Below are 25,953 nucleotides of genomic sequence, written 5' to 3'. Positions count from 1 at the left end.
GGAAAAGTTGAAGTTCAGTACAAAAGAACTTTTTTTTTCTGAACTATTTAAGACTACTAAGTTGCCAACAAGTTACCCTGTCACCCCCAAATACTTTATTACATATTTCCTAGAAAGGTATTCACCTACATAACTACAATATAATCATCAAAAAATTAACATTGGTACCTTACTGCTGTCTAATCCTCAGACTCCATTTAAGTTCATCAATTGTCCCAACAATGTCTTTCGTAGCAAAAAAGGTCCAGTTGAATTTTGTGCATTTTATTTAGTTATCATGTCTCTTTAGTCTCCTTAAATGCGGAAAAGTTTCTCAGTCTTTGACCTTTATGACCATAAAACTTTTGAAGATGAAGGCCATCTTCATTGTTTTGTAGAATGTCCCTCACTCTGGGTTTGTCTTATGGTTCCTCGTGCTCAGATTGAGGTTGTCTTGGCAGGAATATTACAGAAGTGCTGCTGCGTTCTTTTCATTGTATCCTGTCAGTTGACACAATCTTGACTTGTCCCATTACTGTTGGTGTTCACTTGGATTACTTGGGTTAAGGTGGTGTCTGCCAGGTGTCTCTGGCTGGCTCTTTTTTCCTTTATAATTAATAAGTGTTTGGAGGTGAGGTACTTTGAGATTATGTATGGTCCCATTGCTCTTCAAACTTTCAGTTTATGGGTTTATTCAGTGGGTTGTAATCTGTTACTCTTATAATTTATTTTGATGCTCAAATTGTCCGAGATTTCACCAGTAAAAGAAGCCCCTTTAAGCCAGCTTCCGCATTTTTGTAACATGCCACCATCATTCTTTGAACACTCCCTTACTTTCTGGTGCAAAAACATGTTATAGGCTCATCTTGTCCCTGCCCTTCCCCTGGAATTAGCTGTCCGAGGAGTCCTAGTTCCTTTTAGTGGAGAATGGTATTAGAAGGCAAGGTCTGGGTGCTAGGTGTGCTGTTTGTTATTGGAGTATTGCTGGTTGTGGTCCTGTCAATGGCTAGAGCTAAGGAGAACATGTAAGTGTATATGATATGCATACGTAGTTATACCCACCCATTTATATCTGTGTCAGTCTGTCTCACTAGAAAACTGTGAGTTCATACTGGTAACTCCAATTCTGATCAGCACTGCAGTGTCCTTTCTAGTTTTCTCTCTTTCCATGTTTGCAGTTCCCTTCTCTGACAGTGAGAAGCCTACTCCTGTGGTCTTTGATCATTCCCCTGTGTATAACCACTCTCCTGTTGCCGCTGCAGCCTCCTCCACCGTGTGGCTGCCTTCTTCACCCCAGTGGGGCTCCAGCACCCTGCCTGGGGCTCCCTCCAGTGCACCCTGCCTTCTCATCCTGTGCCAGGCCACTCCTACTGTCTCTGGATGGACACCACCCTCCTCACTCAGACTTCATCTCCTGCCCGGCTGCTCCTCCCCACAAGTGGATGCTTTCTTTCCCCACCTCTGGCTTCAACTCCATGAACAGGGCCACCCTTCTTACTCTACCTAGATTCTCACAGCCTGCAAAGGACCTCCTTCCATCCACCCCAGACCTTTGAAGCGTAAATGGAAAAATAGGTAATCATCTGCAGTCCTTAAATAAAAATATTTAAGAAGAAAACACTTGGTTTTCTTTTATGAAATTGGAAGTGTCTAGAGATAAACGTTCATATGGCTCTGAAATTGCATTCACCAGTTCATTGAACATAAATTACTGAACCCCTCCTGGGTGCCAGGCACTGAGCTAGGTCACCGGGGATAGGACGGCGAGCTAGACAAAGCCCCTTCCCTCATGAAGCTGCATTCTCTGACTCTGTTTAAGCTTAAACAGGTTAGTAGCAACTTAGTAATCTCTCTAAGCCTGTTTCCTCATGTCAAGTGGAAGTAGTCACAATTCTGCTCATGGGGTGCTTGTGGAAATTGAATAACACATGAAAAATACCTAGCCCAGTAACTAGTTAGCTACTGTCGTGATCATCACAGAAACAATATACAAGTACCTCAGCTAAAATAATATTCGTCACTCTAAAAAAATCATTTAAATTTTTCATTTAATATTTTGAGGGGAAACCAAAAAAATTCCTGGCAGGGAAGATGAAATCTCATCTATTCTTTGAATCTTTTTTTTTTCTTTTAGCATACTTTTATCTAAGAATATGCACTTTAGTTTAAATTGTGTGTTTAAATGTGTCCTGTTTCTTGAGCCTCAGAATATAATACAAGAGCACAAATAACCAGGCAACATGACATTTGTCTGCATGTTTGTATCAGGTGACAGTCTAATAGATGGGTCTTCTTTGGGCCTGAAAGACATGGTAGATTCATATGTTTGGAGCACAGTTAATGAAAAGGTAATTATTATGCATTATTAGAGAGAGAACATTTTGTTGCAGGATAATTTGTTATAAAATGACTTTCTCTTTTCTAAGGGAAGGTGATGACTTAATATTAAAAATATATTTTCTTTTTAACCCTTACTAGCTGCTGGTATTGGAACCCAACTGGTTGCTGCTAAACTGATAGATACATCTAGTAATGTCTATATTATTCTACCAGTGATAGTATTTGAAATGCATGTAACATGTAACCTGTAAAACTCTGGAATAGTATTTGCCCTGGAAGCCATGCCTTCTGTCATCAGAGATAGCAAGCCTCTCTAAGGTTTGCTTTTGTACATGTGGTACTCTTAACAAGGCAGTATTTAGGGGAAGAAGTTCCTGTTTTTCTTTATAAAATATTAAAATTTATGTTGTGATGTTTTCTAGCTGTGTTCCTTGTCACTGAATGTTAGGAGTAACTGTTCCTAAATATATAGTGCAGTAATAATCATAGGAACTCTAGGAATGCAGAATGAAGTTCAAATCCCCGTAACTTTAGTGGCTTGGTGAAATCTTCCTCACTCCTTAACTTCATACTGGGTGGTTTGATAAAGATAAAGACCTACCCCTAATAATGAACATACTAGAAAATTGTGACAGTATCAGCTAATTGAGTGACTGAGTCCTTCAGTCTTATAAGGCCTGTGCTGCCAGCTAGCAGAGCACAGCTCATTCGAAGGCAGAAATGGGATAACTAGGAAGAAGCATAAGAGTAGATGGTCTGAAAAGAGGTGAGGCAGGCAGAGAAAGTGAGCTGGTCTGTAGAACCCTGGAGAAGAGCTTCAAAACAAAGGAAAAGAGCTCTAATGCAGAGTACTATGGGATATTAGGAAAGCAGTAGACTGAGAAGATAGCCATTTTGTTGGCCATAAAGGTCGACAGAGAGGGACTTCCCTGGTGGTGCAGTGGTTAAGAATCTGCCTGCCAATGCAGGACACGCGGGTTCAAGTCCTGGTCTGGGAAGATCCCACATGCCGCAGAGCAACTAAGCCCATGTGCCACAACTACTGAGCCTGTACTCTAGAGCCCGCGAGCCACAACTGCTGAGGCTGCAGACCACAACTACTGAAGCCCGTGTGCCTAGAGCCCATGCTTCGCAACAAGAGAAGCCACCGCAATGAGAAGCCCATGCACTGCAATGAAGAGTAGACCCCGTGGGCTTCCCTGGTGGCACAGTGGTTGAGAGTCCGCCTGCCGTTGCAGGGGACACAGGTTCGTGCCCCGGTCCGGGAAGATCCCACATGCCGCGGAGTGGCTGGGCCTGTGAGCCATGGCAGCTGAGCCTGCGTGTCCGGAGACTGTGCTCTGCAACGGGAGAGGCCACAGCAGTGAGAGGCCTGCGTACCGCAAAAAAAATAAAAGAGTAGACCCCGCTTGCCTCAACTAGAGAAAAGCCCGCGCGCAGCAATGAAGACCCAACGCAGCCATAAATAAATAAATAAATTTTAAAAATGTACTATAATTCTGTATCAGAATGTAATTTATTAGAATTTATAACATACTATCGTTCATGTACAGATCATAGAGGAATGGGGAAAGGGAAAAGGGGTAAGTGCAAGAGATAAGAGGTAAATGAGGAGTAAACCAGTCAGCTAAGAGGTGAGTTGGTGGATTGTGGGTAGGGAGTGGATAAGGGAAGGCAGTAAAGAAGAAAAGAACTGGAAGGGAAAGGATAGAATGAGAAAGAGGCTCATACCTTTCCAGATTTGTAGACCTTAGAATGTAGTATTTGTACTCGTCCATTGAGTTACTAGCTGTGGTTTATGTTTCTTTGGTTCTGTGTTCAATTTTTAATAAGTGTATTTGCTAGGAACTAGGCATTTTCCTTTAAAGCTTCAGGATTTGTTTTTTTGTTTGTTTTGTTTTGTTTTTTCTGAATAGAATAACCACAACAGCCTGTCCTAGGGAAATTATTCTGTGCGTTATATTCATTAGCAGATAACATTAACTTCATAGCAGGAGAAATAAATCCAGACAAAGGCCAGAATGACGATTTCCCCCCTGCTAGACTCTGTGGTCAAGTATTGCCATTAGCTTTCATTATTTAAACGTTAGTAGCCTTTTGTGCGTCAAGCACTGTTCTAAGTGTTAGGGATGAAAGGATGAATAGGACAGAATTCCTGCCTTCAAGGAGCAGGCTGGCTAATGAGAAGGACAAGCAATGAGTATATTTTAAATGTTTGGGCAGCGTGAAGAGGGAGCTCTGTGAAAGACCTGTGCCTGGAGGAGTAAAGAAAGGTTTCCAGAAAGTGATTTTGTGCCTGTGTTTTTATAGGGTGAATAGAATTTTGCCAAGAGGCAAAGGTTGGGTATAGAGTCTTTCAGGCAGAAAGCCAGATCGCTGTGCAAAGGTGCAGAAATGTAAAAGACCATGCTTGGGCCATAGTGATAGTTTAATATGATTGGAGCCTAAGATGCAGGGGGTGGGAAGGAGAGGAGAGTTATGAAGAATGAAGCAGAAAGGGTATGTTGAGGCCAGATTCTGGAAGACTCTTTGTTAAGGAGTTGGGTGTTGTCCTATAGGGGATATCATAACAGAGAGTGTTCCTGGTATTAGAGTAGGTGAACAGATCAGTGGAACAGAGAAGAAAATTCAAAAGCAACCTCCAAAACATACGAATATTGTTAAAGGTAGTACGTCAGATCTTTAGGAGAGGATGGATTAGGGAATAGATGGGGCTGGAGTAACTTGTTAATTCTTTGGGAAAAACTGTTAATTTACTGGTTTGAAAAAATCTTTTATGCGATGCATTTATGTTAAGAATATCAGGTTTAGATTTGGACATTTTTGCTTGAAACTCTGGCTTTATAGCTAAATAGAATCTGATGTTTCAGGTCCTTTTTCTTACCCTAAAACTTTTATTTATTGATTGATTGATTTTTATAGCATCAGCAGAAAAAGAAGCAATCAAGAGTACATACTCCAAAGTTCTCGATGCCTATGGACTTTTAGGTGTTTTACGATTAAATCTTGGTAAGTAGTCGATATAATTGATCTATTTTTTTCATTTCTGTTTTTGTAATTCTAAGGATTTGAGAGAGACATCTATTTCAGACTCTATATCTGAGCTATAAGTGTGGTAACAGCTTTTAAACCTTAATTAAGCTAATCTTGAGATAATGCTTCTTGCCCGAAAAGGCATGCTACATGCTGGTGCTCTTGTGATTTTAAGTTCCAGAGACAGCGTCCTATTTGAACACTTTAAGAGACTGGTATCAGTTGTCAAAAGAGAAAATCAGGGCATTGCCCTTTTTCCTTGTTTCAGTGCATTTAGGAAAAGATGTCTTAGTGGGAACCACACACTGATTTCCCTGGTTTATAGTGGAAAAGACATCTGCTTTGTATTCAAAAGGTCTCAGTCGAGCCTGTGTCTGCTACCTAGTGTCACCATGGGCTGCAAAGTAACCTTTATGATTCTATAACGGTGTGACTCGGAGCGTGGCCCAAGGACTGGTTACGTTCCATAAACTGTTTTGTTATTGGTCTGGATGAGAAGAGAAGCCAGCACCATCGTGCAAATCAACACATGGCTTCCTTCATTGATGAAGTCTTACTATGGAGAAAAAAAGAAGTCAGCGAAACCAAATGGTAAACTTAGTGATACCATTTTCTGTTCTAGGAGAAGCACCTTTTCTCACCATGAACTGGTACCTGTGAACTGGTTCATGGGGCATACTTTGAGGAGCTCTGGTCTATCAAATGGAGATTTGCCATATGTTTTGAATCTATCACGTGTAAAGTACTGTGCCTAGCTCTTAGCTAATACTGTCTTGGGTCATCCTCGCAGTCCAGTGAGATTTGTTTTAATCTTATTTTCTAAGGGTGGATATCTCAGGTTGGTTATGTTAACACAGTGAAGTTGGTCTGGATAATAAGTAGTGGAGGAGCCAAGGCGCAGGGTGCTTCTGCCTACGTTAAAGCCCACGTTCAAAGTACACCACTGCTGGTGGTTAAGAATCCGCCTGCCAATGCAGGGGACACGGGTTTGAGCCCTGGTCCGGGAATATCCCACATGCCGCGGAGCAACTAAGCCCGTGTGCCACAACTACTGAGCCTGCGCTCTGGAGCCTGCAAGCCGCAACTACTGAAGCCTGCGTGCCTAGAGCCCGTGCTCCACAACAAGAGAAGGCACCGCAGTGAGAAGCCCGCACGCTGCAATGAAGAGTAACCCCTGCTCACCGCAACTAGAGAAAGCCCGTGCAGAGCAACAAAGACCCAACACAGCCAAAAATAAGATTAATTAATGAATTAAAACAAACAAAAAAACCAAAGTACACCACTGCTGAATTCCACCTTCATACCCATTGCACAGAATTTTTGTCAAAACTAGATGAAAAAATCCCTGAGTTTTTTATAAGCCAAATTGCTTTATAAATTGTTTCCAAGGACTTTTTGTCCACATAGCAGCAGCAGCAGCTCACATTTATGTGCCATTTTTTCAACCTTACCATTTACACAGAACTCTCACATTCATTGTCTTGTCTGAACTTCCTAACAGTCTTAAAGGAAAGGTAGGGAAGATAACGCATATATATTTTTTTAATTTGATAAATCTTGCATACCCTTCAATTAAGTAGAGGAACAGTTTCATAAATGTGAGATTATTCTGTTAATGTTTAAATGCTTCATTATACTGAATGTATCTAAACAAGGATTTTTTCCCCTAACTTTTGCCAAAATCTAGTTGTGAACTTAAACATGTCTATGATAAACTTAAAATAACCACAAGGCCAGATTTTCAAACATGGAGACACAAGAAGGAAGGCGGAAGAAACTTTGAATAGCTTAAACATTGGGACTTTTCATCCAATTAAAGTCTTTGGTTTTTGCAGGTGATACTATGTTACATTATCTGGTCCTTGTCACTGGATGTATGTCTGTTGGAAAAATTCAAGAATCTGAAGTTTTCCGAGTTACTTCCACTGAATTTATATCACTACGAATCGATTCTTCAGATGAGGATCGCGTTTCAGAAGTGCGAAAAGTGTTGAATTCAGGAAACTTCTATTTCGCATGGTCTGCATCTGGAGTCAGTTTGGATCTGAGTCTTAATGCCCATCGTAGCATGCAAGAACATACAACCGATAATAGATTTTTCTGGTGAGTTCATATTACATTTTTCCCTTTGTAATCACGTGCTGTGCAACATAGAAGGTTGAACAGTTATTTCCAGAGACAGCAGCAGTGGGCATTGCCCATTGAGCACACCGCTCTTTCCTGCTGCAGTATCCTCAGCAGAGCATAGCAGGCATCCACTGTCATTTTTTAAAAGTTGTCATGTGATGTGAAACCCATTTACTCTCCCTGATCTAGACTGACCTTCCATTTCAGACATATATTTAAAATATTTATTTTAAAATTAGGAACGAATTAATTGTAATACAATTGCGTTACTCACATCCACTGTTCTTAGTTTTGAGGTCTTGTCTCTGGCAGCATTGCCTTTCTAAGCCCACATTCCCTTATTATTTTTAATTTTAAGGTTGTAAGTAGATGATCTTGATTCAAGAGCAACCGACTACGAGGAAGTAGTACGCTGGGATAAAGTTTAGTACTGTAATAAAGTAAGACTTAATAAAACGTACCATAACAAAATATGTAGCTGTGCCATGTTTCACGATTATGCGTGAGTGTGCTGTATTGTAAGTAAGCACTAATGGGGGCAGGGCCCACATGACTGTAATTAGTACCACTTTACTGGAGCAGACCAGATTTCTAGTATAGCTGTTCTCTTGTCCACAGTCAGCATCGATGTTGACTTTTTTCCTTAACACAACGGACAAATTTTATTTCATTTGTTTACTTATGTTATAAGGCCAAAGTCCGGGCCTCTCTGCTCTCGGTCTCCCTCAGTAGTTCAGATTCAGGGTGTTTCCTCCTGTATACTTTCCCTCCCACTTTCGCTATCTGCCATTATGGTCCTGGAGAAGGCCCTGGGTGTTAGAGGGCTTAAAGTCAACAACCTTAGGACAGGAAGCTAACTTCAGAGCAATAGCTTGGTCACCTTGTAGATCACATGGAAGTATCTTGGCCCAGAGGAGTGGCATGGGGGAGCAGAGAGGGCAGAGTGAAAAGGGCTTTGGAGCACTGTAGTCAGGGGGTGGGGTGTGGTGGGGAGGTCAGTGGGACAGATGAGTGGACGGAGTCCTGTCTGCTTGTGTCAGCCCTACACTTTTCTGATGGAAGAGACATTGAAGATTCTGCAAAAGGTAACGGTGTTGCAGCTGGACTTAGGGCAGCTATCCTTACCTTTTTCCCCCCTGCTCATTCTTACCCAAAATTTCCTTGATTGAGAGAGAAAAGTTTTCCTGCCATAATTAGAAGTCCAGGCAGGTGCAGATGCATTGGCTGAATGGTCAGCAGTCCAGAACATCACTAAGTTTAATCAGTGGGAATAATTCATGTATCCTTTCATTCAATTATGGCTAGAGTTGGGGCAAATTTAGATAACAGATTGAAGGGTTTATCCAGCAGGAGACAGGCTGAGCGAAGGGGACGCTGAAATGCCAAAGGTGAGTTTTGCTCGTTTTACAGTTTCTACAGTTTTGCTAAGGATTGGATACTGGAGCTTCACTTAGTATAGAAAAACGAAAGCTCTTAGAACTCATTGTGCTACCCTTGCAGCTTATTAGTAGGAGTATTTTCCAGGATACAGCCAAGTAAGTTTTGTAGCCAGAGAGTAGCAACTTCCTCCATTGGAGATTTGAGGCTGCTGCCAGTCGAGAGTCAGGTGTAAATTTAAACAATCAAAACAGCAAGGCATTGACTGCAAAGAAAAATGAAGACTGACAGCAGAGGGAGAAACTCTACCTGAACAAATGTATGGATCCCGCTCCTATTTAAATGGGGGACCTCTGCTAGGACAGGGGCCTCAGCTGTGGTGTCTGGACAGACTGGGTCACAGTTTGAGCTTTGCCTCAGATCAATGTAGATAATAGTAAGCGTGGAAGCTTACGTCCTCTTTTGAAATTAATGGCGGTCATTGGATTTAATGTTATCCTCCGAGTAATCCTACTACTCATCGCCATTCCAGTATGCTTTCCTGAGCGGGTGAGAAGGGCTGGGGTTGTAGCTGGTTTTCCAGGGCTGCACGTGGCCACCACCTGTTTTCTCTCTCCTACAGCTGTCACTTGAGGAGGGGGTTGGGGACAACTGCTCCAGCCGCGTTGCTGTGTATTCTTGGTATTAATGGCCCTAAGGCGTCAAGAAAATGCTGTGACATTGTTTTTATACCTCTTAAGACAACAAGATAGTGCAAGGCACTTAAGAAAGATTTCCGCTTAGATTGGTAGTTTTAAAACTCAGAGAACTAAGCTTCAGTATTCTAGAAACTTCACTTTTGTAAGGCACCTTTTTATCTGAAAGTACCAGATAGAAAGTTTTTCTTCACAACAGTATATTTGCTTTGGTGGTAGGTTGGTGAGGAGCTTCACGTGTTTGCTGTTGGAGGAATAAGGTTTGGACAGAGCCCCTGAGGCGGTCAGCAGGATGAGAAGATGGCCGGCGTGGCAGAACCCCAGCCCCTCAGCCCTGCTTTAGCCGTAGCAACTCTGCTTTTATGTTTCCTGATCACCAGGCTTCTGCGTGTTCGTTTGAACAAAACTCTTTGCCCCAAAAAAGTTTGGCAACCAGGCCCCATCCGTTATCTAGAATGTAAAAGTATTTGGAGCAGTGGAAAACTCTAGACATGCATTAATACGGTAACCACTAGCCCTTCTGGCTGTTTAAACTTAAATTAATTAAAATGGAGCCTTATAAAAGTCAAGCCTTAAGTAGAGCCTTCTAAAGTAGGGTGGGGATGTGTGTATGGAACCCTTTTTTGGAACAAGTGATAAATACATTATGAATAAAGACATAACAGAAATGGGGCCCAGATTCTAAAAACATAGAATGTATGCTGCTTTTCTATGGACCATAGATCACATGTCCAAGGATCTCATTTTGTAGCCCTATCTTCCAATCCCTGCCATAGTAAATGTAAATGAATTGATTTATTTTTGGTGCCTTTTAATGTGCATGTTCCAGGAGCAACATTTTGAAATGTACGCTGTGAGTCGTCCAGTGCTCATTACGCTAATGCAATTACTTCTTTTTCTGTTAGGAATCAGTCTTTGCACTTGCATCTCAAGCACTATGGTGTGAATTGCGATGACTGGTTATTACGCCTCATGTGTGGCGGAGTAGAAGTCAGAACAATTTATGCTGCTCATAAACAGGCAAAGGCTTGCCTCGTTTCCAGGCTAAGCTGTGAACGAGCTGGGACCAGGTTCAATGTCCGGGGAACAAATGATGATGGTCACGTCGCCAATTTTGTAGAAACAGAACAGGTATATGTTTATATTGCTTAATTCATGTATTAGGGGAGGGGCACAGAGAATAGTACGATAACAGATTTTTATTGATTCAGAACTCATTTCGACATCTGTAATGTCGTTTTATGGTTGTTCTTGGCTACTTATTAGCCTTAAGAGAGGATTCCCAAAAACAAACTTATTTAGCCATGGCTCTTCAAGTAAGTAACAAAACTTTTTGCTAATCAGCATGGCATTGCCAGTGTCATACGTTTTAGTATTGAATTTAAAATCCTCAATTATAGAGCCAGACAGCTTAAGAAAAGTGTGTTTTGATGAAATTAAGTCAAACCCAACTCTTAAAGCTAGGTATGTAGTACCATTAAAATGAAAAGTTATAATATTTTTGACTATGAAACTATGTAATTGTAAATTCAGGCGATGCCCCCGGTCCATTTCAGATCTTCAAATTAGTTTTTGAAAAATAGAAAAAGCTAAAGAAAAAAAATGAACTCTGAAGGTGTATGTATAAAATATTGAAATTCAAAAGGAATTCCTTTTTAAAAGTTGTAATTCTTATGCTTCTATAGTCACGATTTTCTTGGTTAATGTATATAGAAGAACTATCACTAGTTGAAAAAAGAATCCAACTTATTTAGTGGCCTATTGGATACTTTGTTAGGATCGTTTGTATATGAGCGATTGGTCATGAGATATAACTGGCGTGCACTAGAAGTTAGGAAACTTGTCGTTTGCTGTAGAGGTAACAGCTTCGTCTGTGGAAACATTTTACCCATTATTTTTCTCTGTAGGTTGTGTACTTAGATGACTGTGTTTCTTCCTTCATACAAATCCGGGGGTCTGTCCCATTGTTCTGGGAGCAACCAGGGTTGCAGGTATGCGTTTTGACATTCAGGTTTTTTTTCTCTTGAGAACTTTCCATATTTTCTAAAGTTTCAGGATAGTTTATCAGTTCATTTGATAGTTCTACTACTCAGTCTAATAATATTAGCTAGATCCATAAATGAGGATCCAAGTACAGAGGTCCTGGAATTGTTCTAGTTATTTTTTCCTTTAATGTTCTTTTAAATATCCATAGAAATTCAGCTCCCATATTTAATATTAAAATTTTGACGTTTTCATGGCACACTGATTTTCAAAGTGTTTCTGTGCTTACTATCTCAGTATCTTAGTGTATAACAATTTAGTCTCTGTAGGTAGAAAAATGTAGTAGTTAAAACAAAGCTTCTGAAACCAGACTTCTCAGTTTGAGCCCTTACTTACCACTACTAGTTTTGTGATCTTGGACAAGTGATTTAACCCCTTTGTGTCTCAGGTTTCTTATCTGTAACATGGGAATAATATTAGTAGTTCCTACTTCTTAGGTCTTAGGGTTCTTATGAGGATGAAATGGAAAGTGCTTAGAATAGTAACTGGCACACACAGTCAGCACTAGGTAAGGGTTAGCTATTGTTGTTAATAAGAATATATCTGCTACTGAAATTTTACTTTGTAATTTGTAGTGACTTGTCATCTTGAATATGTTCTCTGTTTTGCTTTCTGATCTTTTTTTCCTAAACTTTCCTTTGTTGATTAAATGTAAGATTTTTTTTCACCTAAGATCATAATACTGGATTGCCCATAGTAGTGTGATTTTGCATTTTATTTTTACTCAAACATGTTTAGTTCTGAAAGTGTTAAATTATATTCATTTTAGGCTTCTGGTATATAATGTGTAGTAAATTTTGTGCCTCAGTCTACAGTATTGAGAAAACAGAAAAAAAAAAAATCTTGCCTCCATTTAGTTCACAGTTGTATCTCTCTTATTCTAGGATGGTTATTGTGGAGGAGAATTGCAGACCACTTGAACCTTTTCAGTAAGGCAGTTTATTCAAGACAGGCTAAGAATTAACAAGGATTAATACTTGTGCTGCTTTGCTAAAATTCCTGAGTTCTCGTTAAGACCAGTTTAACTCATGTGGGTTTTATCTTTGGCATATAGACGTAACTTAAATAGATACATTGCTCCCCAAGTCTCTCTTGGGAAAGAATACCCGCCCTACCCCACTTCTCCAAACTTTTTGTGACCAGAGGAGGGTGTTTGGAATATTTGCTTTAAGAAATTTCTAAAACCCTGTTTTGATGCAAGGTAAATGCTTTTGCTCTAGAGACAGGCTAGTATAAGAGATTGTAATAGCCTATTTATAAGCCCTCTGTTTACCTGCTTTCTGTGTTATTAGGAAGTCCAGAATTACAGTGTTTGGCTATTCAGTAAGGTTGGATCCTGAGTAGTTACACTGAGGGATCCTCCTGGGGTGGGACTTCCTTCCGGCTTCCTTCTGTGTTCTGGGGCCTGTCCACACAAGTAGTCTGGCTGGATAATGTCATTTGATTATGGGCTGAAAACTACAGATTTTTAAATCGTGCCTTTCTTGATGGAGATAGTGATTTTTGAGACATCAAGGCAGTCCAGCAGTTCTGCCAAATCATCACTGAGCTGGCCTGTTGTCTCAGGTTGGGTTGAGGATTGGGTCAGTAGTTCCCAGTTATTTAGCTTAGTAGTTTTTAAAGCCAGCCTTTCTTTGAACAGGGATGGATCCGTTTCATGAGTATTTTTTATCATTTCCCCACCATTCTAAAAGAGTAGGTAATAGAGGAATGAAAATAATAGATATTGCTTTTAAAAAAAATAAAAATATCAAGACCCCAAGTTCATTTTCTCATAGAAGACAAATAAGGACTTTTGACTTAGGGTGGCTGTAAATGGTCGTTAGGTGTCCTGTGTGTTCTCGGGACTGGAATTTATTGTTGGGAATCCTTGAAGTTAGTGTTGCCTAGTGAGATGTCGCACTTCACAAGTCACAGACAGAGAATCCTCAGGCAGTTGTCCCTTGTTCTACCTCTTTTCGTCCATGAATAATTCCTCTCAGGTTCTTAAAATATTTTAAAGGAATCTTTGGAAGTGATTTTAAAATGCAGATTCATGGCCTCAACTTCACTTGAATCTTTTTGAAAGATTCAACTTGAATCAACTTGAATCTTTTTGAAAAGATTCAAAAAAAGAATCTTTTGGAATTGGGCCAGGAATCTGCATTTTAATTTGAGTGGTTAAGTTAACCACTCAAATTAGAGAACTTGTGCTGTACTGGATCCTTTCCTGCTGCCCTTGCGGTGTATCCAGCCCTGCCTGCTCCAGCGGCCAGTCCTGAGCCAGCAAGGCGGCCCTGTGACGCTTAGCCCCAGCTTTCTCCTAGGTCTTGGGACTTTCTCTTTCTTTTCATCTCCACTCCTGTCATCTCAGTTAAGGTCTTCATAATTCCTTCTTGCCTGGAAGATTCTCACAGTTTTCTAACTGGTCTCCTCCCTGCTTTCTGGCCATTCTTACCACTTTTGATCTATTTCACTCAGCAGATCTGTGCACCCGTTTCTTCGTGTTCTGGCTTCCTCTACTTATCTGGCTTCATGCCTGGCTGTTTCTAGCAAGAATCCTCTGCTCCCCAAACGAAGGTTTGTTGTCCTTCAGTAGCCGACTCAGATCTCGTGGAATGGATTCCGGTCACTCCTCCACACTGATCTCTTCATGAAATCCTTAAGTTCTTCTAAACGTGTATTATTCTGTACACATTAGGTGTATATAGTCTTGTATCCTGTGAGAAATTCAAAGACTGTAGTGATGCTTCAGAGAGAGCTTGCAATCTGTTTGGGGAGACAGGCCTTTTATGGAAAAGATAAACATCAGTATCAATTAGTTCGAGGCATCATAAGAGTTGTCATAAGGTGCTGCCCAGGTAAGAGTGATATTTCAAGTGCTGGCAACTCACTCATTTTACTTATGATTTCCTTTTTTTGAAGGTATTTAGCATTTATAATTTGTAATGTTCCTCTGATACTATATCATTACATTATATTATAGCCTATATTAGTCTTAAAAATGGTAAGCATCATGAGATTTATGCCTGGCGTGGTGTGGCACATTGAATATTTGGTTGAATTGAAGTTTCAGAAGTATGTGAACACGAAGCAATACTATTGTCAGAAGATGATGTTCCATACCACCCAATGAAATGGTTTTCTAAAAATACCTTTGATGTAACTTTTTTTTTTAATGGGGTAAATTTATGGTTATTTAAAGCCTTAAAACTTTTATCACCATTGACATAACTTTTTTATTATAGAAGTTTTTTTTAACATTGGGTAATAAAACCTAGTCTAGTCTAACCAACAGATTGCTGTAAGTGTTATGATGTGTAGCTAATTGTGTATATGCGTTGGGGAGCAGACAGTAGGGAACCAGCACAGCCGTTACCTAAAAAACATGAGAAAACTTGTATTTTTTTCACCTTCTTAACAGTTGAGAGTACTGTGCAAGATAAATGTTAATGAATAAACAAAATGCTAAGTCTTGAACTTTTATAGTATAGGCAATTACCTGAGAGGACTCCAAAGAGAAAGTTTTCTGCCGCCTAAAATGCTTAAAGTCCTGGAGCACACATCTTTCAAAATTTAAGATTTTATGCAGTCTGTTAAGCACTAGAAAATGAAATGGAATATAGATGTGACATTTGGCTAATCAATTTCTTACTAAGAATAAAAAGCACTAAAGAGAGAATCCACTGATTTCTCAGGACAGTCATTCAGTTGTCTCATCAGATCAGGAGGGGTAATGCTGAGTGGATGATAATACTGTTAATTCAGTTTTGAACTGAATTGGATGGGCATATTAGTGCTTATTTTCTAGTTTTATTTGTCCAACTGCATGACTGATTTGGCAGCCCTCCTCCCACGCTGCCTTTAAAGTCACTTTGTTCACAGATTAGCAAGAACGAATTCTGGGGAACTTTGATCCCAAAGTCTCAGGGAAATGTTTAAAAGTGAAATTCAGGGAAGGAATCTGGTCTCACTGCTGTACATCTTCTTGGCATCTGTTATACCTTTCTCAATTCTGCCTCATCTCTCTGTTGCTTTCCTATAGGAGAAAAGAAAAACTGTAACAAAACACAATCGCTAGTTATTTTCCATCTTGTTTAATTCTCTTAACCCAGATTTTCTGATTCTGCAAAATGTGCTGTAACTGTAGTTGTGTGCCTGAGAGATTGACTTGGAAAGTCTGTTTTTCCAGGAACAATATTTTTAATTTGTAGGATCTTTGGGTGAGGGAGGAGTGAACAGAGTATTCAGCATAACAGAGAAAAAAAGAATATGTAGACATTGCACTTGTCGGCAGCCCGGAAGAGTAGGAATTTTTGTCAGGAGGCCTGAATTGTCATGCGAATCTTTTTTGAAATGAATGCTGTTGCCCTGAGAGGACAAGTTTATTCACTTGGCTGTATTCGGTTTTTTATTGCCCAAATGGCAATATCGGTTGACATATGAAGGGCACGTAATTTGAGCTTAAAACAAGGTAATGTATGTGAAAGCACTCTTAAAAATATCTTACATAAATAAAAATCCTTGTTAGTTTACAAGTGTTTCATAATGGTCTAACTTCTAGTTCTTTTTTTGTGAGGTTGTGTTTTAAAAAATAAAAGGGATGAGAACCTCCTAGAACTTGTTTTTTAAAGAATATCATGAATGGCAATCACTCAGCTCGCTACTGGGTGTTTAGCAAATGCATTGTTACATACTGTAAACAATATTTCTTTTGTCTACATGTTGGCTTTTGGTATGGTTACACATATTTTTCTTATCTTAGGTGGGATCTCATCGTGTTCGTATGTCAAGGGGGTTTGAAGCCAATGCACCTGCTTTTGACAGGTAAGACTGATTATTTTTACATAGTGCTGTAGGTTTTGATATTGCTAAGCAGTGAGACTAGTTCTAATTGTATTTACTGATTCATTTCAGCTTTTTTGGCTCTAAGGAAAATTTCTTCTTGACTCCTAATTTAACTGGAGGACAGTGACACTTACTGTTATGAATTCTAGGGGTGGTAGCACTAGGTGTGTGGGTCTTGTCGTCTGGGCCTTAAAACTACCTCTCACCGGTGCGCTGTCCAGTACGGTAGTTACTAGCCGCCTGTAACTCTTGAGCATTTGAAATTGACTAGGCCGGATTGAGATGTGCTGTAGGTATATAATATATACTGGATTTGAGACTTAGTGCAAAAAAAATGCAAAATACTTTATTGATATTTGTTTTATATATCAATTATATGTAGAAATGATATTTTAGCTGTATTGGGTTAAATAAAATATATGTAAATTAATTTCCTCCTTTGATGTTTACTTTTTTAATATGCCTTCTAGAAAATTTTAAATTTTGTCTGTGGCTCATATTACATTTCCTTTGGACAGCATTGCTCTCTAGCTTCTGGAATGGTTAGAAGCTAGAGAAAATAAAGGCTTCTATTTGGGGTCTCTTTTCCTTAAGGCTAGAGCTATTAAGGAGGTCTCTCTGAGTACTCACGGAGTGTGTGATGTCCTCATGTGTGAGGTGCAGCCCTACGCCCTCTGCCCTTGCTGCCTTCCCACCAAAGCTGGGTGGCTCGTGTTTTCCGTGGCTGTCTAGCTTCAGCCTCAGGGTGGAGAGGGATCTAGATGATGCCAACAGCTCGAGCATAGGTGGGAGTTTGTCAGAGAGGAAATTGCATTGAGTTTTTATAAATTCAGAGTTTTGAGACTGGGTGGAATGGATTTGTATCCAGTTTTGCCAATTGTATGAGTTGAGGGGCTTCCCTGGTGGTCCAGTGGTTAAGACTCCGCACTTCCACTGCAGGGGGCTTGGATTCGATCCCTGGTAGGGGAACTAAGATCCCACATGCCACAAGGCACAGCCAAAAAAAAAGAAAGAATAAAATACTGCCACGTGGGTCCTGTTTAATAATGGGTTCCTGTTTATTGAAAAAGGTTTTTGGCTTGTCATTTGACATACGTTTATTTCCTTTCTTTCTTTAATAGGCATTTTAGAACACTTAAGAATTTATATGGTAAACAAATAATAGTAAATTTGCTCGGATCTAAGGAAGGGGAACATATGCTAAGTAAGGCTTTCCAGGTAAGTGTGATCATTTTTTTCTTCTGTTCTGGCCCATGGACACCTAGAATGGTATTTTTAAATAATACAATAATCAGATTCTTCCAGGAAGTAAATTACTTCCTAGAAAAAGATTGGGTACTTGTTGGAACCATTCATTCTTTGGGGCAATTAGGTAACAGTTTAGGATAATCTTGCTGAAATTGGGATTATGGAAAGCTTTCAAGGCAATTGACCCTGTTTTCTAATCTGCTTATTTATGTTGTAGAGAAGCAGAAGGATACCCTCCCCCTAAAAAATGCTCGTCTGTCACTGGCATAAAGATACCAGGCAGGGCTTCCCTGGTGGCGCAGTGGTTGAGAGTCCACCTGCCGATGCAGGGGACACGGGTTCGTGCCCCGGTCCGGGAAGATCCCACATGCCGCGGAGCGGCTGTGCCCGTGAGCCATGGCCGCTGAGCCTGTGCGTCTGGAGCCTGTGCTCCGCAACGGGAGAGGCCACAACAGTGAGAGGCCTGCATACTGCAAAAAAAAAAAAAGATACCAGGCAGTTTCCTCCTTCATCTGTTCATCGTCTTGCCTATTTCCTAGAAACCATAGTCACTGTTTTAAACCTATGAAATGTTGAATAATGCATTTGTATACACACAAGACTTCTTGTACTGATGAGAGAAAATTTGAGAATTTTCATTAAATAAGAACCTAAAGAAATGTCTGACTTCTAAGGAAAAATATTTTTCATAAATGTTTATTGAGTCTGAATTGATATAAATTATAGTGTTACATAAGATTATAAACTTAAACAAAATGGTTAGAAAACATTTTCTAAAGTTTAAGCTAATGAAGTCCAAAATTAATTATTTGGCTATTTTGTTTTAATATTGTTAATAAACAACTTATACTTTAGAGAATGTGGTAAACTTTTTATGGTAAACTTTTGAAACGTTTGTATATATTGAAGGTATAGAAAAATGAATTTTTCAATGGGCTTTGTCTTAAAAAATAAGCTATTTTATTTTGAGATTCTGTAATAGATATAAAGTCATTATATTTTTATGGTAAAAAATGAAACGCTGGTGGCTGGAAATCATTTTTCATTTTCTAAACCAGATGGGAATGTTATTTAAGTTCCCTGATATTAATCATGCCATACCCAATCTTTCCGGGGTAGTATATGAGGTTTTAGGAAAAAGATGCCATAAGATATCAGCAAGTAATTTTCCATTTTACTGCCAGTGGCGATGAAAGCTTTGTGAGATTAGTAAGATTTCAAGGACCTGCTGAGATTTTCATTTAAAATGTAAAGTTCCATTTATAACAGTATATTGATAAGATCATATTTAGTTAACATTTAAATGAATATTTACCTTTTATTTTCAGAGTCATTTGAAAGCTTCTGAACATGCAACTGACATCCAGATGGTGAATTTTGACTATCATCAAATGGTTAAAGGAGGAAAGGCAGAAAAATTACATAGTGTTCTTAAACCTCAAGTCCAGAAGTTTCTGGATTATGGATTTTTTTATTTCAATGGAAGTGAAGTTCAAAGGTTTGACAGCTCTGTTTCTCTTTTCTTTAAATTGGGACTTTGCTATAATTTTATTTAATTAAATAAAATACCTTCCTTTATTATACTTGATTTTAAGCTTGTTTTCCTTTCTTTCTAGTAATAGCTTACATTACTGGGTACATACCATGGGTCAAGCAGTACACTTAGTCTTTACAAGTATAATAACAATCGTAGAGATCAGTTCTTTTATTATCTCCATTCACATTTGAGGAAGCGGAGGCACAAAGCTATCATCTGCCCCAGGTCATATAACTAGGAAACGGTAGAGCTTGATTTATCTGGCTCCAGATCTCATGCTGCTATCTCTGAGGCTATTACATTTCTCTCTTAAAATTAATGTCTTAGGGGCTTCCCTGGTGGCGCAGTGGTTGGGAGTCCGCCTGCCGATGCAGGGGATGCGGGTTCGTGCCCCGGTCCGGGAGGATCCCACATGCCGCGGAGCGGCTGGGCCCGTGAGCCATGGCCGCTGAGCCTGTGCTTCCGGAGCCTGTGCTTCGCAGTGGGAGAGGCCACAGCAGTGAGAGGCCCACGTACTGCAAAAAAAAAAAAAAAAAAAAAAAAAATTAATAATATTTCTTGGCTTCAGTAAGGATTATTATTATTATTTGGCTGTGTTGGGTCTTTGTTGCTGCATGCGGGCTGTCTCTAGTTGCGGTGAGCGGAGGCTACTGTTCGTTGTGGTGCGCGGGCTTCTCACTGCGGTGGTTTCTCTTGTTGCAGAGCACGGGCTCTAGGTACACGAGCTTCAGTGGTTATGCAAGCAGGCTTAGTAGTTGTGGCTCACGGGCTCTAGAGCGCAGGCTCAGTAGTTGTGGCGCACAGGCTTAGTTGCTCCGTGGCATGTGGGAGCCTCCTGGACCAGGGCTTGAACCCGTGTCCCCTGCATTGGCAGGTGAATTCTTAGCCACTGCGCCACCAGGGAAGACCCCAGTAAGGATTATTAAATGCAAAAAAAAAAAAGAAGACATTGGTTATTGTCTGCTCTGATACAGAACTATGGGGTTATAAATCTGAATGTGTGTTTGGCTCCTAACTACTGGCCTAATTAAAAATAAGTGGTAATCATCATCGTTCTATGAAGGCCTCTGCACATTCAAAAATGGAGGTGCTTAGCATGGTCTGAGGGTGGAGTTTTTGGCCCTCTGACATCAAAAGGTCACTGACTCAACATTCACACATGCCCAGTTGGAGGGTTGGTGGTCCTAACCAGTGTTAACCAGTTCAGCTTGGTCCTATCCAGTCTTAACCAGCTCATCTCCAGCTATACACAGCTGACTCCAAGTCCCTGGAAAATAACTTGGACAAACATCTTATTGCTTAGCCTGCCTGCTGCTTGGAGGATGTGCAAGTCTTAAAATGCCCTTGATTAGTGAAGGCAGGTAAAATGGATTTGACTAATAATTACCCATGGTTTAATTATAATCTACATAAATCATTTATTTGGAAACAAAAAAAATAAGTGGATGTGGTTGAGTAGAGAGATATGTAATAAAGAATATATGGCACATTTCAATTAGGATGTGGTCACAAATCCCCCCTGAACAGTGCCATGGAGGGGGTGAGTATAGAGGACTTACAATTAGGTGACTTGAGTTCAAATTCTAGTTTGTTCCCCTTCTGATTTTGTGAGCCTGGATAAGTCACTTAGCTATTAGGAGTCTATTTCTTATGCTACAAATGACCCAGATTCCGTTAATAGTTAATGAATGCCTGCTAGGAGCTAGAGGCTGTGCTAGGAGGGAGAGGTCCAAGAAAGACAAGATGCATTTCCTGCCTTAAAGGAGCTCATGGATTAGTGAAGAAGATACAGTCTATAATAGACATTTTCCCCCTCATAGGTTATTGAGGGTGTTCAATGATGTGTATGAAGGGACTTGAAAGCCTAAAATACTCAATAAATGTAAGCTGATGCTACAGCTCTTGAAGATAATGATTTTACAAATAATTAGGGGCATCTGAATAGAGTACTCAACTTTTCCCTTTCTCTATGTTCCCAAAAGTCAGGTAACAAGAAAACAATTCAATGTAATTCCTTGTGACTTTCTAAAGTCTTTTGTGTTTTCAACAAATTGAATGGAGATAATAAAATCTATCTTGCAAATCTAAAAAAAAAATGTGTGGCAGAATGTTAACAGTTGTAGAATCTGGATGGTGGGTATATGGGTGTTCACTGTAAAACTCTTTCACCTTTTTTGTGTGTTTGAGAACTGTTAGACCAGAAAGTTGGGGGGGGGAGAAAGTAGATGCTACACTTTAATCAGCTTAATTTTTCTCAGTTTGTTTTAGGTTTGTTATTTTTGTTTTAAACTGTCTGCTTAATTTCACTGAATTTGTTACAGATGCCAGAGTGGTACAGTTCGAACAAACTGCTTGGATTGTCTTGATAGAACAAATAGTGTGCAGGCATTCCTTGGCTTAGAGGTAAAAAGAATAAAATATGTCTGTGCAACTTGTATCAAATGCCTTTTTCAGTGCTTTTGTAATATTTATGTTTCTCATTAATGACTTTTCACAAAATGAAGTTATGCTAAAGGCATTCTTTACTTCTAGTCTTTTTCTTTGGGGGAGGGGGCAACATCCCTTTTCGTTTAAATGTTTCCTTTATCTGTTCTAAATACTTTCTTTAGATAGCATCTGTTTCCCTCTATTGTTCCTTAACTTTCCCTTAAAAAAAACCCCTGCTATTTATACTATTCCAGTAATTGCCTCTTTCTGCCTGTCTTTTGGATAAAGAAAAGAAATACGTGTATAGTGTGTGTGAAGAAAAAACAAACAAACGTGTATATATTTGGCCTTCATTCTCTGTGTTGTCTTTTAAAAGTCTTTTTGGAATGGGGGAGGATCTGTTTTCACATGTACAATCCTATAGGATTATATTTTCGACAGAGTCTGATCCAGTGCCATTTACATGGCATTTTCAAATCAGTAGCTACAAAAAACAGGACCAGATGAAAATGTCATTGTTAGAAGGAGAGTGAATGAGAGCCAACTTCTGTAACGAAGTCTCTGTTTAAAAGTTTTTTCCTTTACTATTTATATATCAAATTCAGTCTAATTTAGGCATAATCTCAACTATTTGACAAACTGTGTAGCAATGCTGAGATTTCTAAGTCTTGCCTATTACGCAGCAGTTAGGTTCATAAGGCTATTGTGGGTCTTCATTTAGTTCCATAGGAACTTAGCGTAGTTCTCAAATACTATGAAAAACAGGAATAGGAAGTAACAGGTTCTTATTTCCTCTAACAGAGGATCTTAAATTTGGCCAGAATATTGGTTAATTAGTTACTCTGCAACTGAGGGTCTTTCTTTCTCGAAATGCAAGTACAATGTATAGAATTGTCTACTACAAAAATGTAGTTTTCATGTAACTAAGTAAATTTTACTGCTTTGCCTTTTTTGAAATCTGTCCTTGAGGTTTACTTAGAAAATACAACAGAAATAAAAGTAAAAGCAGGAATTTGGTCCTAGGGATGGAGTTTATCACACGGCTCAGGTTTGTTTTGAGTTCTGTTCTGAAGTGGCTAAAAACATTTAGTTAGATTCTGAGAGTAAGCTTAGTGAAGTACTTGAACATCTTCATTAAAAGTAGAACAAGTGTTAGAATCTGACTTAGCTGACTACCCACTGTCTGTTGTTAGGTGTGAGAATACTCCCTAGTATAGCAGTTGGTTGACTGGTTACAAAATATACTGCTAGTGTAGGCAAAACCAAACTACTTGTAGTGAAGGCCACTTTTGCCCAGTTCCTTGAAGAAGGAGGTATAAATGATAAAGGAGATGCCGGAGGCTGATTTTGTTAATACTCCATGCCAGCAAAGAGTAGCCCTGGTGTAGGTCTCTAGGCAATCAGATAAACCCAGTATAGGGTTTTTAATATTATTTTAATGTTTGATCCCTCTATAATTATGGATAATGTCCACTTATAGACAAGATAAAAGGAAACACAAATGGGAGGGAGTTAAGTAAAAATGCAAGACATCGACTAGATTCCAAATAAGAGAAAGAGACTGGATAAGGATTATACGTTGCTTTGCCTTTGCCAGACTTCAAGGCTAAGAGTCATTCATAGTAAAGACCAATAACTTTTCTGAACACTTCTACTGTGATGAAGGAACTGTGGGAGCCCAAAGATCCTTGCATTCCTTGCATGCTGTGTCCCCCCTAGTTCTCCCTTATATGCTTTACTGATACGAATTTTATACATTAGAAGCTGTCGTGACTTTATTCAGAGATATGACTCACTTTTAAAATTTTGATAACAATTCAAGAGCAGCTCTACTTTTCTCACAATCTCCTGACCTTAATTACCCAAATGTGTAGACCCAAATCCAGAAATTAAAGAAACTTAGTTATTTCTACATATATTTAAATAAACGAGGTAAATATTGATATATTTCTCTGCTCCAATGCGTGCTGTTGTGTATTGTTCTTTTAGGTGAACAAGATAAACTAGTCTGATTTATAGGGACATTTTTTTCCTGCTTTTTGGCTGCGCGGCTTGTGGGAACTTAGTTCCCCAACCAGGGATTGAACCTGGGCCCTCGGCAGTGAAAGAGGGGAGTCCTAACCACTGGACTGCCAGGGAATTCCCCATAGGGCCATTTTGATAAGCTTAATATCATTTAACCAGAAAGAAGTTCTTATTACTGCAAGGGAATACTGAGTTACTTGTAGGTTTCATTGATGTGATATTTACTTTAGAAATTGACATGGTGGAAAATAGTAAACTTGTGTTTTCAGAATCCAGACCCACAAAGTCCTGTAACTGTAAATTCTTGGTTTGATTCTGGTAGTTCTTAAAAAGTCACATCATAATGAATGTATTCATATACTTACAAAAGTTTCTCTTTTGCTGTTTTAGATGCTAACTAAACAATTGGAAGCTCTCGGCTTAGCTGAAAAGCCTCAGCTGGTGACTCGCTTCCAAGAAGTTTTTCGGTCAATGTGGTCTGTGAATGGTGATTCAATCAGTAAGATTTATGCAGGAACTGGAGCTCTTGAAGGAAAGGCTAAGGTAGATCTAGAGCTATCATAACATTATAAAAGATCCTTTTTCCTTCTTTAATAAAGCTTTAAATGGACTCTTTTAAATTAATAGTTTGGTTTTTATAAGGTATCTGTTTTAGAATTCTGCTTTATCATGCTTTTATGTCCTCTTTAACACTTCCTTCTATAGTGGATACTAATGATTGAACAGATAGTTATTTCCCTAGGTTTGAGGGACACGTATACATGACATATTCAGTTGTTTAGTGATAATCCACTAGGCTTAGATATGTGTTCCTCACATTTTTTAAAATGATTTTTCACCTGCATAATATCTGTTTTACTTTTCATATTATTTTGATTAAAAATATGTTTCTTTTAAACCTTTGGTTTTGTGTGTGTGTGTGTGTGTGTGTATGTGGCCGCACAGCACGACATGCAGGATCTTAGTTTCCTGGTCTAGGGATCGAACCCAGGCCCCCTGCAGTAGAAGCACAGAGTCCTAACCACTGGACTGCTAGGGAATTCCCCCAAATATGTTTTTCTTTAAAAAAAAAAAATCAGAGACTTCCCTGGTGGTTCAGTGGTTAAGATTCCACACTTCCAGTGCAGGGGGCATGGGTTTGATCTCTGGTTGGGGAACTAAGATTCCACATGCTTGCTGTGTGGCACGGCCAAACAAAAATTTTTTTTTAATTAAAAAAGTAAAACAACAAAACAAAACCTCCCCTCCCTCCCAAATCATAGTCTTCCCAATAAAGAGTCTTGTCTTATTTGACTTTGTTTACCCAGCACTTGACGCAGTGCATTCTGTTGGATAGATGTGTGATAAATGCTGGATGGACCAATAAATCAATGGGCAATTTATGCCACACCCACTGTGAACCAAATGCTATTAGGGCTTAAGTTTGTTTTTTGTTTTTGTTTTTGCTTTTGTTTTTTTTTTTGCGGGGTACGCGGGCCTCTCACTGTTGTGGCCTCTCCCGTTGCGGAGCACAGGCTCCGAACGCGCAGGCTCAGCGGCCATGGCTTATGGGCCCAGCCGCTCCGCGGCATGTGGGATCCTCACGGACCGGGGCACGAACCCGCGTCCCCTGCATCGGCAGGCGGACTCTCAACCACCGCGCCACCAGGGAAGCCCAGGGCTTAGGTTTTTATTCTTTTTCTTTTCTTACCTTGAAAAGGAGGCTATCAAAATGTGCAAAGGAAGTGTGAAATACGGACATAATTATAAGTCTGTGCCTCGTCATTACTTTTATCTACAGACTACTTTCTCCTTTAGTGTTTGGCCCTTACTGAGGGACTTTGGGTGCATACTTGAGGTATTTTTCATTATTTTATATACTTAAATATTGACCTTTTATGTCTCCTGGCCTCCATTGAATTTAATATTCTAAATCCCTATCCCCAGAAATAGAAACAGGGACATTTACCACTTTTATAGTTTCTTATTTAGCCGCTTCAATATAGCAGCTGAAGTTCATCATCACAAAGTCTTCTTTTAATTTCCAAATCTTCCTCCTCTTCTGTGTCTCATAAAGTGTCATGCCTCTGTTCAGAGGCATTGGCCTTACCTGCAAAAGTTCCTTTTGTTCAACTCACAGAAATAATTTGTACTGACATTTACAAATATTTACATCTCAAATGGTCCCTTTTTTTTTTTTTGGCGGTACGCGGGCCTCTCACTGTTGTGGCCTCTCCCATTGCGGAGCACAGGCTCTGGACACGCAGGCTCAGCGGCCATCGCTCACGGGCCCAGCCGCTCCGTGGCATATAGGAT

The 25,953-nt window shown here is 39.6% G+C and overlaps 1 protein-coding gene across 2 annotated transcripts in view; it reads left to right on the top strand.

The window, feature by feature from the left end:
- SYNJ1 (synaptojanin 1) overlaps positions 1–25,953 on the top strand; it is an 86,062-nt gene that overhangs the window by 17,066 nt on the left and 43,043 nt on the right. For both annotated transcript variants that reach the window (XM_082655001.1, XM_082655002.1), the window contains exons 2-10: positions 5,242–5,328; positions 7,188–7,455; positions 10,457–10,682; positions 11,459–11,542; positions 16,339–16,400; positions 17,543–17,639; positions 18,998–19,167; positions 21,528–21,609; positions 24,049–24,201. In XM_082655001.1, the coding sequence (XP_082511127.1) occupies positions 5,242–5,328; positions 7,188–7,455; positions 10,457–10,682; positions 11,459–11,542; positions 16,339–16,400; positions 17,543–17,639; positions 18,998–19,167; positions 21,528–21,609; positions 24,049–24,201 (1,229 nt within the window). The remainder of the gene's footprint in view (positions 1–5,241; positions 5,329–7,187; positions 7,456–10,456; positions 10,683–11,458; positions 11,543–16,338; positions 16,401–17,542; positions 17,640–18,997; positions 19,168–21,527; positions 21,610–24,048; positions 24,202–25,953) is intronic.

This window comes from Grampus griseus, assembly GCF_964374135.1.
Source record: "Grampus griseus genome assembly, chromosome: 5".
Classification (NCBI taxonomy): domain Eukaryota; kingdom Metazoa; phylum Chordata; class Mammalia; order Artiodactyla; family Delphinidae; genus Grampus; species Grampus griseus.
The sequence above is the reverse complement of the archived record's forward strand: the minus strand, read 5'-3'. Positions and strand labels throughout refer to the sequence as shown.